The sequence below is a fragment of the Apus apus genome, chromosome 5 (assembly GCF_020740795.1).
Source record: "Apus apus isolate bApuApu2 chromosome 5, bApuApu2.pri.cur, whole genome shotgun sequence".
Lineage (NCBI taxonomy): Eukaryota > Metazoa > Chordata > Aves > Apodiformes > Apodidae > Apus > Apus apus.
In genome coordinates this window covers 11,390,656-11,404,173 of record NC_067286.1, presented here as the reverse complement: position 1 = coordinate 11,404,173, position 13,518 = coordinate 11,390,656, and the positions used below count along the sequence as shown (strand labels likewise).

The 13,518-nt window shown below is 37.7% G+C and overlaps 1 protein-coding gene across 4 annotated transcripts in view; it reads right to left on the bottom strand.

Annotated features, from left to right (window-relative positions):
- The window catches only part of DENND5A (DENN domain containing 5A), a 72,727-nt gene that overhangs the window by 47,124 nt on the left and 12,085 nt on the right, over positions 1-13,518 (bottom strand). For 2 of the 4 annotated variants that reach the window (XM_051622545.1, XM_051622547.1), the window contains exons 2-4: positions 5,109-5,180; positions 4,412-4,521; positions 3,047-3,707 (exon numbers count right to left, since the gene is read on the bottom strand). In XM_051622545.1, coding sequence (XP_051478505.1) covers positions 3,047-3,707; positions 4,412-4,521; positions 5,109-5,180 — 843 coding nt within the window. The remainder of the gene's footprint in view (positions 1-3,046; positions 3,708-4,411; positions 4,522-5,108; positions 5,181-13,518) is intronic. The other 2 variants (XM_051622546.1, XM_051622548.1) reach the window with 1 other exon arrangement.

The window sequence follows — 13,518 nt, the reverse complement described above, 5'->3', positions numbered from 1 at the left end:
CTTAAAGCAAAACACACTCACTGCTAAGTGAAGTGGTTCCTATTCCAAGGAGCGACTGCAACTTAAAGATGCTAAATAATTTGTTTCAAGAAGGATTGCATCTGGCTAAGCTTTCCAAGAGCTTTGGGTTGTTCTGTTTTGGGTGTGTTTGTTTTTTTTTAAAGTAAATTTTACAAGCAAACCCTCTGATCCTTACATAGTGTTCTATAATCTAAATCCACCCAATGGGTATCGCAATGTCATCTGACTCAGGAGAACGAGAATGATCCCAATCACCTCAGTTGTCACAGGTTTGAGCATCAAGAGATTTAGCAAAACAAAAGGACAGGGGAAAAAAAAAAATAGTATTTTTATTCTGAAGGACAACCTAGACCTCACACTACTACATGTGTGAGAGAATATGAGCAAGCCCTTATAAAAGTGCAAGCAATTTCTGATTTTGCTTAGAAGTAAATGCATCATCACCTGTTATCTACATGCAACATTCCCCAATTTACAAAGAGGAAAAACTGGAAGAAAGAAGAATGTATTTAAAGCATATTCCAGTTTAAAAATAAACAAACCAAAATAAAGCAAAAGAAGGAAACTGATAAGTGAAGGTACTGAACAGAGTATCAGTCAGAAGTTCTATTTTCTTACCGATATCCTCCTTTTAAGCAAAGCAAGCAATCACTTACTAAAACAATTTTCTAATTTGCTGCCATATAGAAAACTGAGTATCATGGTTGGAAAAGACAAAAACAGAAGTCACAGGAAACAAAAGTTTACTTCCAAGAACATAAAATATTTCCAGCTCCCATTTCAAATAATACAAAAAATACCATACCTGTGCATCAAAAGCATTTTAGAAAAGAGTCTTTCACTTGGTGGTTGACAACACCACCAGTATGCAGTAACTCCTGCTCCCAAGTGACTAGAAGCTTTAAAGTATTCTGAGGAAGTATTAGCAAACTGTGACAAAGGTTTTTTTAAGAAAAAACAGCAGGTAAAAAAAAGCGTCAGAGATTAGATCCCTCAGAAAGCACTTGAACTGTTTCCATAAACTATGGCTGCTATTATTGAGAAGGCACTGCCACAGGTAGCTCAGCCAAACTTAGGGCCAAAAGTCAGCAAACAAGTAACTAAAATTATTTTTCTACCAAAAGAAGACTTTTCAGCCCAAAACTGTAGGTGATAGATCAATTAACTTGATAGAGACAAGACACTCCCAATAAGGTGCTACACAGCCCAGCTCAACCAATGCTCTGGATGAGGTGGAGAAACAGTGGACAGAAACTGTCAAAGATTCAGGCCCACAGGCCTTCAGCTGCATGGATCCCTTTGAATCACATATGTCTGTGCATGCAAGCAAGAATCTCAAGTGTTCCAGAGCTATTTTAGGCTTCTCTAATTAGTCACTGATCAGACACTTGGAAAGTGCCCAAGAAAAAAAGCTGAGCACTACTTATATGACTTGCAAAGACAGCTCAGAAGGCAGAAGCCTAGTCCAGAAGCAAGCAGAGCTCCAGGCTAGGAGAAAGGAGCACTCAACACACTACGGCCTGAAAGAGAGCTCAGGGAGCACTGTTCTGACAATGCCTGCGTTGCTTTCTTGTGGTGCTTCCAACCAGCCAGGCACTCACACTTGCCCCACAGGAGGTGTCCAGAACAACTACAGGCCAACTGGACTGCACCCCCCTTCAGATGGAACAGCTTATATTTGAACTTTCCACTGGTGGGACACAGACACCCAGAGAAACAAACTCTCCCTACGTGTCAAACATGTAAACACCTAATCCTTTTCTGGAGAAACCAAAGAAGAAGTTTGTCTGTTAGGAAAATATTTGTAGATTTTTTTGTGAATTAAGTACAATAAGTTTTTCTTAATGTCTTTAAATTACTGTATCATTTTTCTCTGATGGTTAATAGTGTTTATACAATGCAACAGCTGTGGCATAACACCCTGCTGCCATTATACACTTTTAAACACCTTGACTATACACACAAAATTCACCTTTGGCTTCAGTCTGTGCACTCAACATACAAACATCTGTATTTAATGCTTGGAGAATGTTGCTAATAACTGCAGGTTATATTTTATGAACAGTTACCACTTGTATTCTATATATTTCAGAGACAGCTCAATGGAAAAGAATATCAAAAACAGATTTCAGTAACACCATGGAGTGCCCCTGGATTTGTCTTGGGGTCTTCTAGACTTCTTTACCATTACTATAAAACAGTGTTTAAAATGCAGCCTGTCAACTGTAAGCCAAGCCACTATGATGAGTGGGGCTGGACCAGCTTGAAAAAAAAAAAAACAACACAGAAAAATTATCTTTTTGCATAACTCTACATAGACTGTGTTAGCATAACAGGATACAGAGTAAGAAGCCCAGTATTCACAAATTTTGACACAGAAAACAGGTACCACTACCTCATCACTTATTAATTGATCTACAGCTGCCTGCTCTCTTCAAATCAAGATTTACCTATGTGACATCAGCAATAACTGTTTCAAGGCCTCAAAAGAGAGTTGGGATTCAAATTCAGCTAAATAAAACTTTTTTCAGGTAATTTTATTTCAAAGTAACAACTGAAATGTGACTTTGGGTACTCAAAGAGAAAATTATATTGGCATCATTAATTCTTCTTCAGAACCAAATATAACTATGTATCTTCTCAAAATGCATGGATACTTTGGCAGTGATGGGAGAGAATTCAGCTAAGCAGCTGGAGAGGAAGATGGGAGTAAGCATACCAACCTATCCAACAGCACACTTCCAGAGACAACAATAAAGGGGACAGCCAGTCCATGGATACAGCAGTTTATGTAAGAGCCCAAAGTTTCAAGAGTCTAAAAACAGCAGCCAATGCAACACTCTCTTTGCAATTCCAGTTCTTTCTTTACAGTAAAACCTGCACATAGATCAGCCTGACTGCATTAGCATGCTAATGTCACTTTAATGCAGCTATTCTGTTGTTTGTGTGGTTTTTTTAACTAAGGAAACAAAGACCTTGTGCCAGTACAACTGCAAGATACAAAAAACAAAAACCAAGTACTCACGCTGTGAATAAAGCAGTATCTGAAATTCCAAGAGGGCACAGGTAAAGAGCTGAACAACGTTTTCTACTCCAAGCAATTCAAAAACTTCTTTAACTGGAAAATCAAATAATGGTAGTTCACTGGTGCTTGGCCTCTGGCAGATAATTGGTCCATAAACACCTGAAAATTTTAATGACCTTCCTGCTGGGGGAAGAGGAACCTCATAGAGAATATTGTAGATGTAGCTTTCTAAAGGTAGAGGTGGTGGCTGAGGCGAAGTCACTGCTTGGTGAAGTTGTTCCAGTACTTTCTTACAAGCTTTCATAAAAGACATTGGAGTAATCAGACAAATGCACTTTGAGACATAAAGTGTGTCTCTGCTGATGTCATAGGAGTTAAAACGCTGTAGCTTTGAAACAGAAGTGCCATTGCAGTCTCCAGTGCTGCTGCAGCTATCTTTCTCATTTGTGGGTGGAGTATGAAGAATGTCATATTCAGCATTGTGCATATGGTACAATGTCTGCATTGCACTGCAGATCTGTTTGCTAGTAACTTCCTCAAAAAATGTGAGAGAAAATCCAAATGTCCGTGAGCCATCTTCACGAGTAATAATAAAAGAGTGGAACTGAGGTTCTCTGGAATCTGCTTGTGTCTTGAAAGCAAGCCCTTTAGGCATACACAGCTAGAAAAAAGGGGAGAGGGGAGATAATATCAATTAAAACTCACTTATCTCTCCACCTGCCTCCAGAAGCATTGTTGAAAATAGGATTTAGAATCCACAGACTGCCATCGCATTTCACTTAAAACTCTATTAAGTGTTACATCTCTGTACAATACTGTAATATGTATCTAAATAAAAAAAACTCAAATAACATATTAAAAGGTCTGTATGTAGTGTCTATTGAAACTCATAACCATTTTGTTACAAACGTCAATGGGAATAAAATAACAGAATTCAAATTTGGATAAAGCAAAGTATTCTGGGCACCAAGAACAGAAACCTGACAGAGAAAAGTACTACATCTTATCTAAACTAAGAAACTACACCACATTCTATTAGACAGGAAAATCAGACAAAAAGAAAATTCATTAACTGCAGACTGATTTATTTCTCTACCAATTCTCTACAGTATAACAAAAAAGTTGTAAAAGAACAAAAAAACTCTCGTCCTAGGGACTTATAAAAGATAAGTTTTAACTTAATTTCCTTTTAAAAATATCCCAATGAAATGAAAAGGCTTTTTCAGCCCACAAAATTTAGAGGATATTATTTCCAATCTATAATAGACACTGAAACTACTTTGTCAAAGAAAACATAGATTAATTACTTCAGTTGTTAAGGTAGGTTTTTGTCTTAAAAACAAAAAGCCATTAAGTGCTACTGACCATTCCCACTGCATCCTGATCAAAAGGGTTCCATTCAACATTCTCAGGATAGCGAGCAAGAACTTTGGATTTAAATGTGCGTCTTAACGGAGTCTGTTCAAAGTTTTCCCCTGCAGGTGAAAGAAAAATATAGAAGTAAATATTCCATTCTCTTTTTAAGCTCAAACAAGGCCAAAAAGCAGGACATCAGGTAGATGCAAGGATAAGTTAAGTAAGCACACACACTCCTTTTAAGAGAAACAGAAAATGCAAGACAGTTAGTTAGCATACAACCAGACTGCAAGTATTAGCAAGAATTAGCATTGAAACATTTCCATGCCATTAAGTATCTGTGCTTTTCCTTAAATGTGACTATTATGGTCACGACAGCAATTATTTAAGCTACTCTTCAGATATTTCAGATTCTTGGTAAAGCATAGCTAAAGCTTCAGTTTCAGTAGAAATTTGTTACTGAAGAAAAGCACAAAAAAAACAAGTTGCAAAGACAATGCAAGTTTAAGATAGATATACAAGTGGCATCACTTAATTTCTTCCTCAAGACTTAGGAAAAAAGGGTATCCACCACCTATTAGAAGAAGTTAGCTGTGAAGAAAGTCTAGAAGGTTAGAAGATTAAGAACCAAGTAAATGCCCATGAAGAAAGGGTATCAGATGAATAAAGAACTGTGTGCTTTTTCACCCCACACTTTTTCCTTTACCTTCTGTTGCACTTGAAATGAAACGGCTGGCACCATCTCGGGTTTTAGAGGCCTGAATATACTGGCATAAAGCTACATAACAAATAAAAACAACACCATATTATACATTTCATACTGTTGACTGTAATTACATAGCTAACACATACCAGTAACAAACATACAAGTATTTTATACAGAATTAGCATGCATAATAGATAGCCTACTCTTCTAGTATGCTTTTCGTAATTACACAACTTTATACAAATTTCTCAAGTTTTGTGAAGGAGATGATCAGTATGTGATAGAAGCCCAGAGTTTCTGCATACACAACCAGAACACTGATGCAGCAACAGGAATTGCTTGTTAAGCCAAAGTTTTACGTGTTAAACTATGGAATATTCCTGAAAAGCAGATGATTAAACTAACCCCAAGGACAAGACCATTTCAAGGCCTTTAGAACCACATTCATTTAAGTGGCATTGTCCAGCTTTTCACAGATGCTATCCATACACTAGACTGGCTAACAAGCCAAGAATTTTGCTAATAAGCTCTCAAATTTCCTCTAAAGCAATGATTGTTCATTGTGATGGCACACAACTTTCCAAATGTGTGTAGTTGCTTTAAAAAAAAAAAAAAAAGAAAAAAGAAAATTGCACAACTGCGTAACTCAAAACAAGCTTAGCTATCTTACTAGAATGCAATTAGCTAAATGAGCATGCAGCTGTCGGCAGCTGCACTAACAATCAGGCACAATTGCATGAAATCATATGCTTTCAATAAATTGAACTATTTCAGCAACACCTGCAAAAGATAAAGCATACTTCAACTCCTTAATTGTTTTCTTACATGCAGCAATTACATGGCAATAGAAATGGATTCCAGAATTGGTCGAGTTTCTTCTGCACTTCTACAGTAATATTTAAAGTTCAATTTCTAACCCAATTTAGAATCTTTATTTCATATAACATTATTTTCACCAAGTAGCCATACATGGCTATAATAGTGCCTATCCACAACAAAGAACTCAAACACATTACACCAAACTAAGCATTGTTTCCAAGGGATGCTTTAGTTCTTGGACAGCTGAGAAGTCATGTAACTCTGATTTTGGTTAAAACTAAGTATTAGGTGTTACCTGGAACACCTAAGTTTACCCCATATCAGGACCTAGGAGAGGTCTCACAATACCCAAAATACATCTGTTTTGCTAATCCCCTGGGTTTTAGCACTGAACTTGAAGGAGGGACTGTTTTTCCTGCTTGTCTGAAGAATTAACAGCTCAGCTGATTTTCATACAAAACCACTCAGACAAATAATTTATTACCTGTTCAATAATATTATTGTTCAGAAACAGAGAAAAAAAAAAAGCATATTTGGGAAAACCTGAAAGATGTACAGGGAGAGGAATAGTTAGGAAAAAACAGAACACAACTTCACAGAAACTAAACTAATTTGGGAAAGAGTAGAGTCAATGACAGAAAACATGGCATTTCTGCAAGAGCTAAAAACAACCTTAAAATATTAAAATAAGCATTTAAAGAAACTTACAATCTCCCAAAAAGAAAAACTGACATAATGCCACATCTGTTTACTGACACGAACTCTACTCAAGTAAAGACAGTCCTCTGTAAAAGAGGTTTTAAAAGTGAGTCAGGAGATTTAACACACCTACTATTTTCTATATTTACATCCGTGCAGATGATGTAATGCCACCTTTTAGATAATTAAGGAAAACTTCAGGCTTTTATTAAGCTGTATTGTTCCTGTGTTTTTTCCTTCCACATATATGTAAGAGAGAAAATATCTGAATCACTATAATTTAGTTAAAGTACTGAAATTCATTTCTGGAAACCCATCCAGCCCTGACCCAGACAGAAACATAAGACAACACTTGCATGTTTTCCTGTAACTCAAACAATTCAGCTGTTCCACAGACACTGCTCTTGCCCCACTGCCTCTATATCACACTTCCTTCCTACAGCCATGCTACTCAGATACACATTTGTCCTTTGACTTCTGTGTGAGTGTGATGCTCATTTTCTGTTTCACTGCAAGCACAGTCTTCCATCCTTAGCTATCTCTTTTTGTAAGAACCTTCATGTTTGTAATACAGCAAACCACTGGACCTTCATATAGGGCAATGCAGACTTCAAAGATACTGACATGGAAGGGAATATCAAGTGGCAGCTCACAACAACATCTGGGAAGGTCAACCCAGGAACAGAAGGGTGATATGTGCAGCTTCAGGACACTGGCCACCCTATTCTCTTGCCATTTTAACTAATGAGAACCTAGACACCACGAAGTCCATTATCTGGACTGCCCCTTTACCTCTCCCATGAAGCAGCTAGTGGTTGTCACTAGAGAGCCATCAATGGCAAGGGGTGGAGGGGGGGCGTGGGGGCGGAAATACCACCCATAAACATTATTTGCTTATATCTGGAGAAAAAAAGCTATTTAACATAAAATTCAAAATTTATGATCCGTGATAAGCCTCAAACACAAACATTCTGCTCCAGCAAAGTACCAGTTGCTGCACATCACCAGCAGGCAATAACTCATGGTTGTGTGAATTAGACATATGATTAATTCAGTACTGACTGAAACAGCTTTGCTAGAACACTAAAGAGCAGATTTAACAAATGCAGAAGATGAACCCATCAGCAATAACAAAGCTTTACTCTAGAATCGAGAAAATTAAGATGCAAGAGAAGATAAACTGGTAAAAATTACATATCCCACAAGTTTCAGTGAGTACAAGTTTCTCCACTGAACAACTATCAACTATCATCAGATCATGCTCTGCATGAGATTTCTCTTCTGTAACAGAAGCAATGGCTAGAAAGTACTTTTCTTACTGATCCGAGTTAGAACAAAGAGATCCTCAAACATTATTTATCTGTAAATAATTTATTTTGTGCAAGTTCCATGTAGAAGGGACTTTTCTTTTTAATGGAAGACAGTATTGCTAGCTGAAGACTAAGGAGGCCTTTCAAACATGTTTTACGATCCTCACATGCTCATCACCACTCAGCTGTTTGTGACAGCACAGAAAAAGCTCTACAAAAACGAAGATGCAAACCACGCCACAGACTACAAACTTTCAATTAATGTTTATTTAAAGCAGAAACAATAATCAAATAGCTACACCTATTAGATCATCAGGAACTGTGATACAGTATATAAAATCCATAAACATACAAAATTCCAGGAAAAAAAGGGGGGGGGGGGAACCCACAAAAAAAACCAAACCAGGCATACCTCAGAAAGTTTTGGGTCAATATGCTTCTCAACATCAAGCCTTCACAACAGTAAGAATCCCATTGTATTTTGCAATTTAAATAATACCATAAAACCATAGAGAAACATTATTTCACTAGGCACTGTACAAATCCACAAACACCAGTCTAGAATGAGACCTGGTATTGCACCCAGCAGAGGAATGACAGTGCAGCAGAGAATCTCAGAATTCATTTTTGGAAAAAATGCTATCTGTGGCATCCCACTCAAAGTAAGATCAGTGAAACAATTTGGATTAAAAATAAATGAACAAAGAATGAAGAAGGGGTTCACAAAGATTAATATTTCATTAATCTGGTTTAACCCACATCCATAGTGGTCTCCTAGAACAGAAGGAAAGCTGAGTACATCACAGACAGAGATTATTAAACTGGTGCCCTGAAGAAAACATGGTAATACAGTAGAGTTTTAATAACGTGCACAGGTAACTGAATGACTGCTAAAGCTGTTTCTCCTCCTGAGGCCCGGCTTCCCCACTTGCTGGCTCCTGCCATGCCAGGTAATTGATTTTTTTCAACACCAGCAACCACAATCTGGCTTTGGTAATGGCCTTTCCTTCTTCTCCCTTCTTTCACACTTCATCAACCCCCTCAGACTCCACCACAGGGTGGAAAAGGAGCAAAGACTACAGCAATCAGAGACTTGAAAAGATTTTATCCATCTGAACTGTGGCAACCTCAAGCTGTTTCTTCAGCCTATTTACAGTCCTTGCTCTCTCCTTATTTGCTACCATGTAACTTAAAAAAGACACGCATAAAAGACTGAAGTTCTTAGAGTAAGCTTGCTTATCAGAAGAGAAGTCACCAGCTAGGAATAACCTTGGAAGCAGTCTCCTTGGCTGAGGGATGTCCAGGACATGGAACACTGCTGCTACCAGGCCTGTGGGCTTGGCCCAGCTTCTCGTGTCAGGCAGGCAGAGCTCAGCTCACAGCAGTCTCCCTGCAGTGAAATACACCCAGTACTGACCGGATTAAATCTCACATTAAGAGGCAGGTCATTCTCCAAGCCACCTCTCTTGCATCTCTTCAGGAAACCAAACTTGACGGATTGTATTGCATGCATAAAAGAAACTACACGCCTGCTTGAGATGACCAAAGACTTGAAACACATATTTACTTGGAGCATATAGTTAAAACCAGCCCCTTTTCACAGCTGCATTGAAGCTCACACCACTCCTCTGATAGCCATCTAATACAATTTACAGTCTACAGAACAGTAAGGCTTGACAGACTTCCAGTTCAAACATTATTTATACCACCTTAAATGATGCTGCCTTTGCATCTGTAATTTGGACTGCCTAACTACAAGCACACTAGAACAGCTAATGCATGTGCTCCAAGTATCCTACATTTGATCTAACAATTACACCTCATTTTATTGAGTGACATCTTCCCGAGTCACCAAATGCTGAACACAAGCCGTATTACAATGCAGAGTTGTGCATGGAGGAAACCACACTCTGGCTCTCATTTTTATGCTCCTCCCTGTATTGTTCTCCTTGCTGCTCAATCTGTGAGCAGAAGACTGCTGTGTCTGTGTCTTGGTCTAATGAGAATTAGGAATTACAAACTCAGAGAAGCTAGATGGAGTTTCCAACCTGTGCGGGACACAATATTGCTTTGGAAGCATCTGCATGAAACTATACACATCAATGGACACCACTTTTTTACAAGATTATACCAGGGGGAAGTTACAGAAACTAGAATTAACTAAAACATTATTCAGCAACCTGCAGAACAGGTTATCTACCAAGATCTCCTCAGCTTTGAGGAGGGATAAAATGAGTAAATTCTGAAGGTGTAATTTTAGGTATTTCCTGATTCACCCCAAGAAAAATCTGATTCACTGTCTTCCACATTACTTAGGACCTCCCCCTTAATATATAAGCAATTAAAAGTTTCATCTGAAAACTGGATTTAATATAAGTGAAAGAGAAAAAAATTTGAATTTTCAACAAAAGAGGAAGATAAGACCTTTTTAAAGGGATGGAAATTCAGACTTAAAACCCTGTCACCACAGACACACACCTCTCCATTCCCTTTAATTTTTTTACTATACCATATGCATAGTTCTCTTTACAACCTGAGCCATGGGGGAGAGCAATTTATGCTTGCTATCACTATTACAAGGTACATGTAACCATGCTAAGTAGTAACATATTTCCTGTCAACCACCCATGTGAAGTCATGAAATAAACTAGACCTGTACTGAAAACTCTTAACACATACACTGTAAATTCAAGCTATGCCTGCCAATCATATATATTTTCTAAAGTAGCTTACAGCAATAGAAGCAACACATATCCAGATGGATTGCTTGCATTTCTAATGCAAATTCCCAAGAAAACTTCTACATTATTGTAACGATTCAGTTTTCCCTGCAGAGTAGTTTGTTTCTTTGTAAGTATGCTTCTAAGAACTGTACAGGAACAGCCTTTGTGCAGCTACTTCAGAGGTTGAGTCTAGCTCAGTTTTCCCTCTATAACAAAGAGGAGTCAGAAGAAGCTACCCTAGTTACCAGAAGAAGTGCCCAATAAAAGAACAGAATGGTTGTACAGCACTGATTTTAAAGAATTGTTAGAACTGCCACCTTTGTCTGCTCGTTGAGTCCACTGATCTGCTCAAAATAATTACAAGACAGACATCCAGAAAGCTCTATTGATTCTGATTAAGTGGTTTGCTACTTTCACCCTGCCAAGCAGCTTCTTTCTTTAAATTATTGTGATACAGCCTGTTATTCACTGAATTCATTCAGTTCTGGTGTACGCTTCTTGTATACATGACAACTTCAATCAAAAAAATATATTAGATTGAATGCAAGCAAAATACTGTTATATTTTCCACAAAAGGACACTCTTATGGGAATCTTTAAGCATACAGAGGCTGTATATGCAAATCTTGCTGCCACTAAATTTCTTAATGAAGCAAATATAAAACAGCTTCAACACAACAGCCATATTGCTGTAATTAATTGAATTAATAAGAAGAATGGGAGTCTGTATCAGGAACAAAAGCTATGAGCCATACACTTAGGGCAGCTCTCCTGTATAATGCAGCATGCTGGAGAAACTGAACCCTGTAGAACCCTGTAACTATACCCTTTACCTCCACATTTTCCACAGCACAGCTGAAAGAACCTTGCAATGGTGGGAGTCCTGCCAACTTGTGCAGAGTGAGAGCTTGAGGCTGAGCTGACCAAAATAGCCAAAGAGTAGAGGTTCTTCCCAAGTGTGGGTTGCAAGTCAGAAGTCAATCAACAAAAGAATTTGAACAGTGCATTAATTATAAACACCATACAGATAACAGCCTAATTCTTACCTGCTTTCAACTAAAATGTATAGTAAAGCCCAAAGAAATACTTAGGTGAAAATGGACATTATAGGACATTTTGAAAACCCTTCTCAGGTTTTGGGTGAAAACACAGTAACTGCAACAACAAGCCTGTCAAACGGCACAACACACAGGCAAAGAAGTCTGAATTGTTTCCAAAGATACAAGAATGGCAGCAGTCCATAACACATTTAGAATTAAGTTAATCTAAAACCAGCAGCTAATGTCATAAACAGCAGTAGGATTCCTGGTTCAGCCAGCAATCATTCTCAGCACACACAATAAAGGCTATGGCTATTAAGGTAAATAATTACCTTTCCCAAACATAAAATTACTCCAGCTCTAAAATTCATGCTCCAAATACAAATAAAAATAGTTGGCTAGCAAAACAGATAGTGTGCCTACTTCTGGAATCCTTACTGTAGAAAAAGTGAAAGTATGAAGCAACTGACAGCAACTTGAGGGAAGGAAGGCACTGTGGGGATGTGGTGGTACATACAGAGATTGGAGGACTGCTTGATTAGTCCAACTGACAAACGACCAGTAGTTGACCTGGTTACACTGTAAAAGCAAATACAGGTGCTTAAGATGCATGTAGGTTTGGAAAGACAGTCAAGCCAAGATCAAGTGTCTTAAAATCAAAAGCAAAACAATTCTGTTAAAATTAAGATTTGCCCTATTTCCACTTACGAATAGAAACAGTCAAAGATTCTACTTCCAAGTATTAAAAGCAAAATTGGAATAATCAAATTACTACATTATATGGCCTGTACCATACTAGATGTCAAACGTGATGACAATCTGTTGCTTCATTCTAGCCCCTAAAAATAAGACAAGGAAAAAAAATTTTAAAAAAAAAGGGGGGGGGGCAGGGCAAAAATCCCAGATGTAGCCATCTGGAGAGCAATACCATTTTTATTTTTCAGAACTTCTTATTCTAATATTAAGTTAAAGTTCTCTCAATATATACCTAGAGAGCTATTAATATACTAATAATTATCCAAAGTTTATTTTTTTTATTTTTTTTAAAGTAAGATTACTTTTCTAACAGATATTAAACCACAAAGAATTGGAAAAAAAAAACCCTCTATAGTGTAGGAAATAAACATCCAAAGTTTGGCAGGCTAAGGTAAGAAATGAATTAAATAAGAATTCTTGGGGGAAAAAAAAAAAAATCATGATTCAAGAAAAGCTGCAGCTGCCAAATCTGTAAAGCAAACAGCCATTTCAGCAATGGACAAATGACTTCATATTACGACTTGTTTCCTTCCTTCCAGTTCCTCCTCCTTAAGCATAACTGCATGTATTTCTCATCACAGAGGACTCCATTCCCCAACAAACCTCTTCCTTGGGTATATACAGAAAAAATAATTATTCCCTTTTAACCTGAAACACAAGCTCTCAGTCTTGCTCTTATCTCCCCCCTTCCCTCTGCTGGCAAGACCACACAGCATAGTGCAAGCTGAAGTGGTGGTTAGACCAGATAATTTGTTACTGGAATTGGGACTTTAAAAGTTTTTAAAGTAGACCAGGTTATCCATATGAGAAAATCTTCAGGGTGACATTCATTTTATTGCAGCACTGCTGTTTAAGCAACTGGAATTAGGGGTTTCACTGTCTCTAATGAATCAGAGGTTTCAGTCACTGTCTTTAGCAGCTGACATTTCATTGGCTTTGAAACAGATCTACAATCCATGATTTTCACATTTGGGACTTCCTCTAAAATCTTCTTTATGTAAATTACTGTTCCACTTCCCCTGGCAAAATTTCTCAAAGGCAAAAGAAGTCCACCCTCTGCCTTT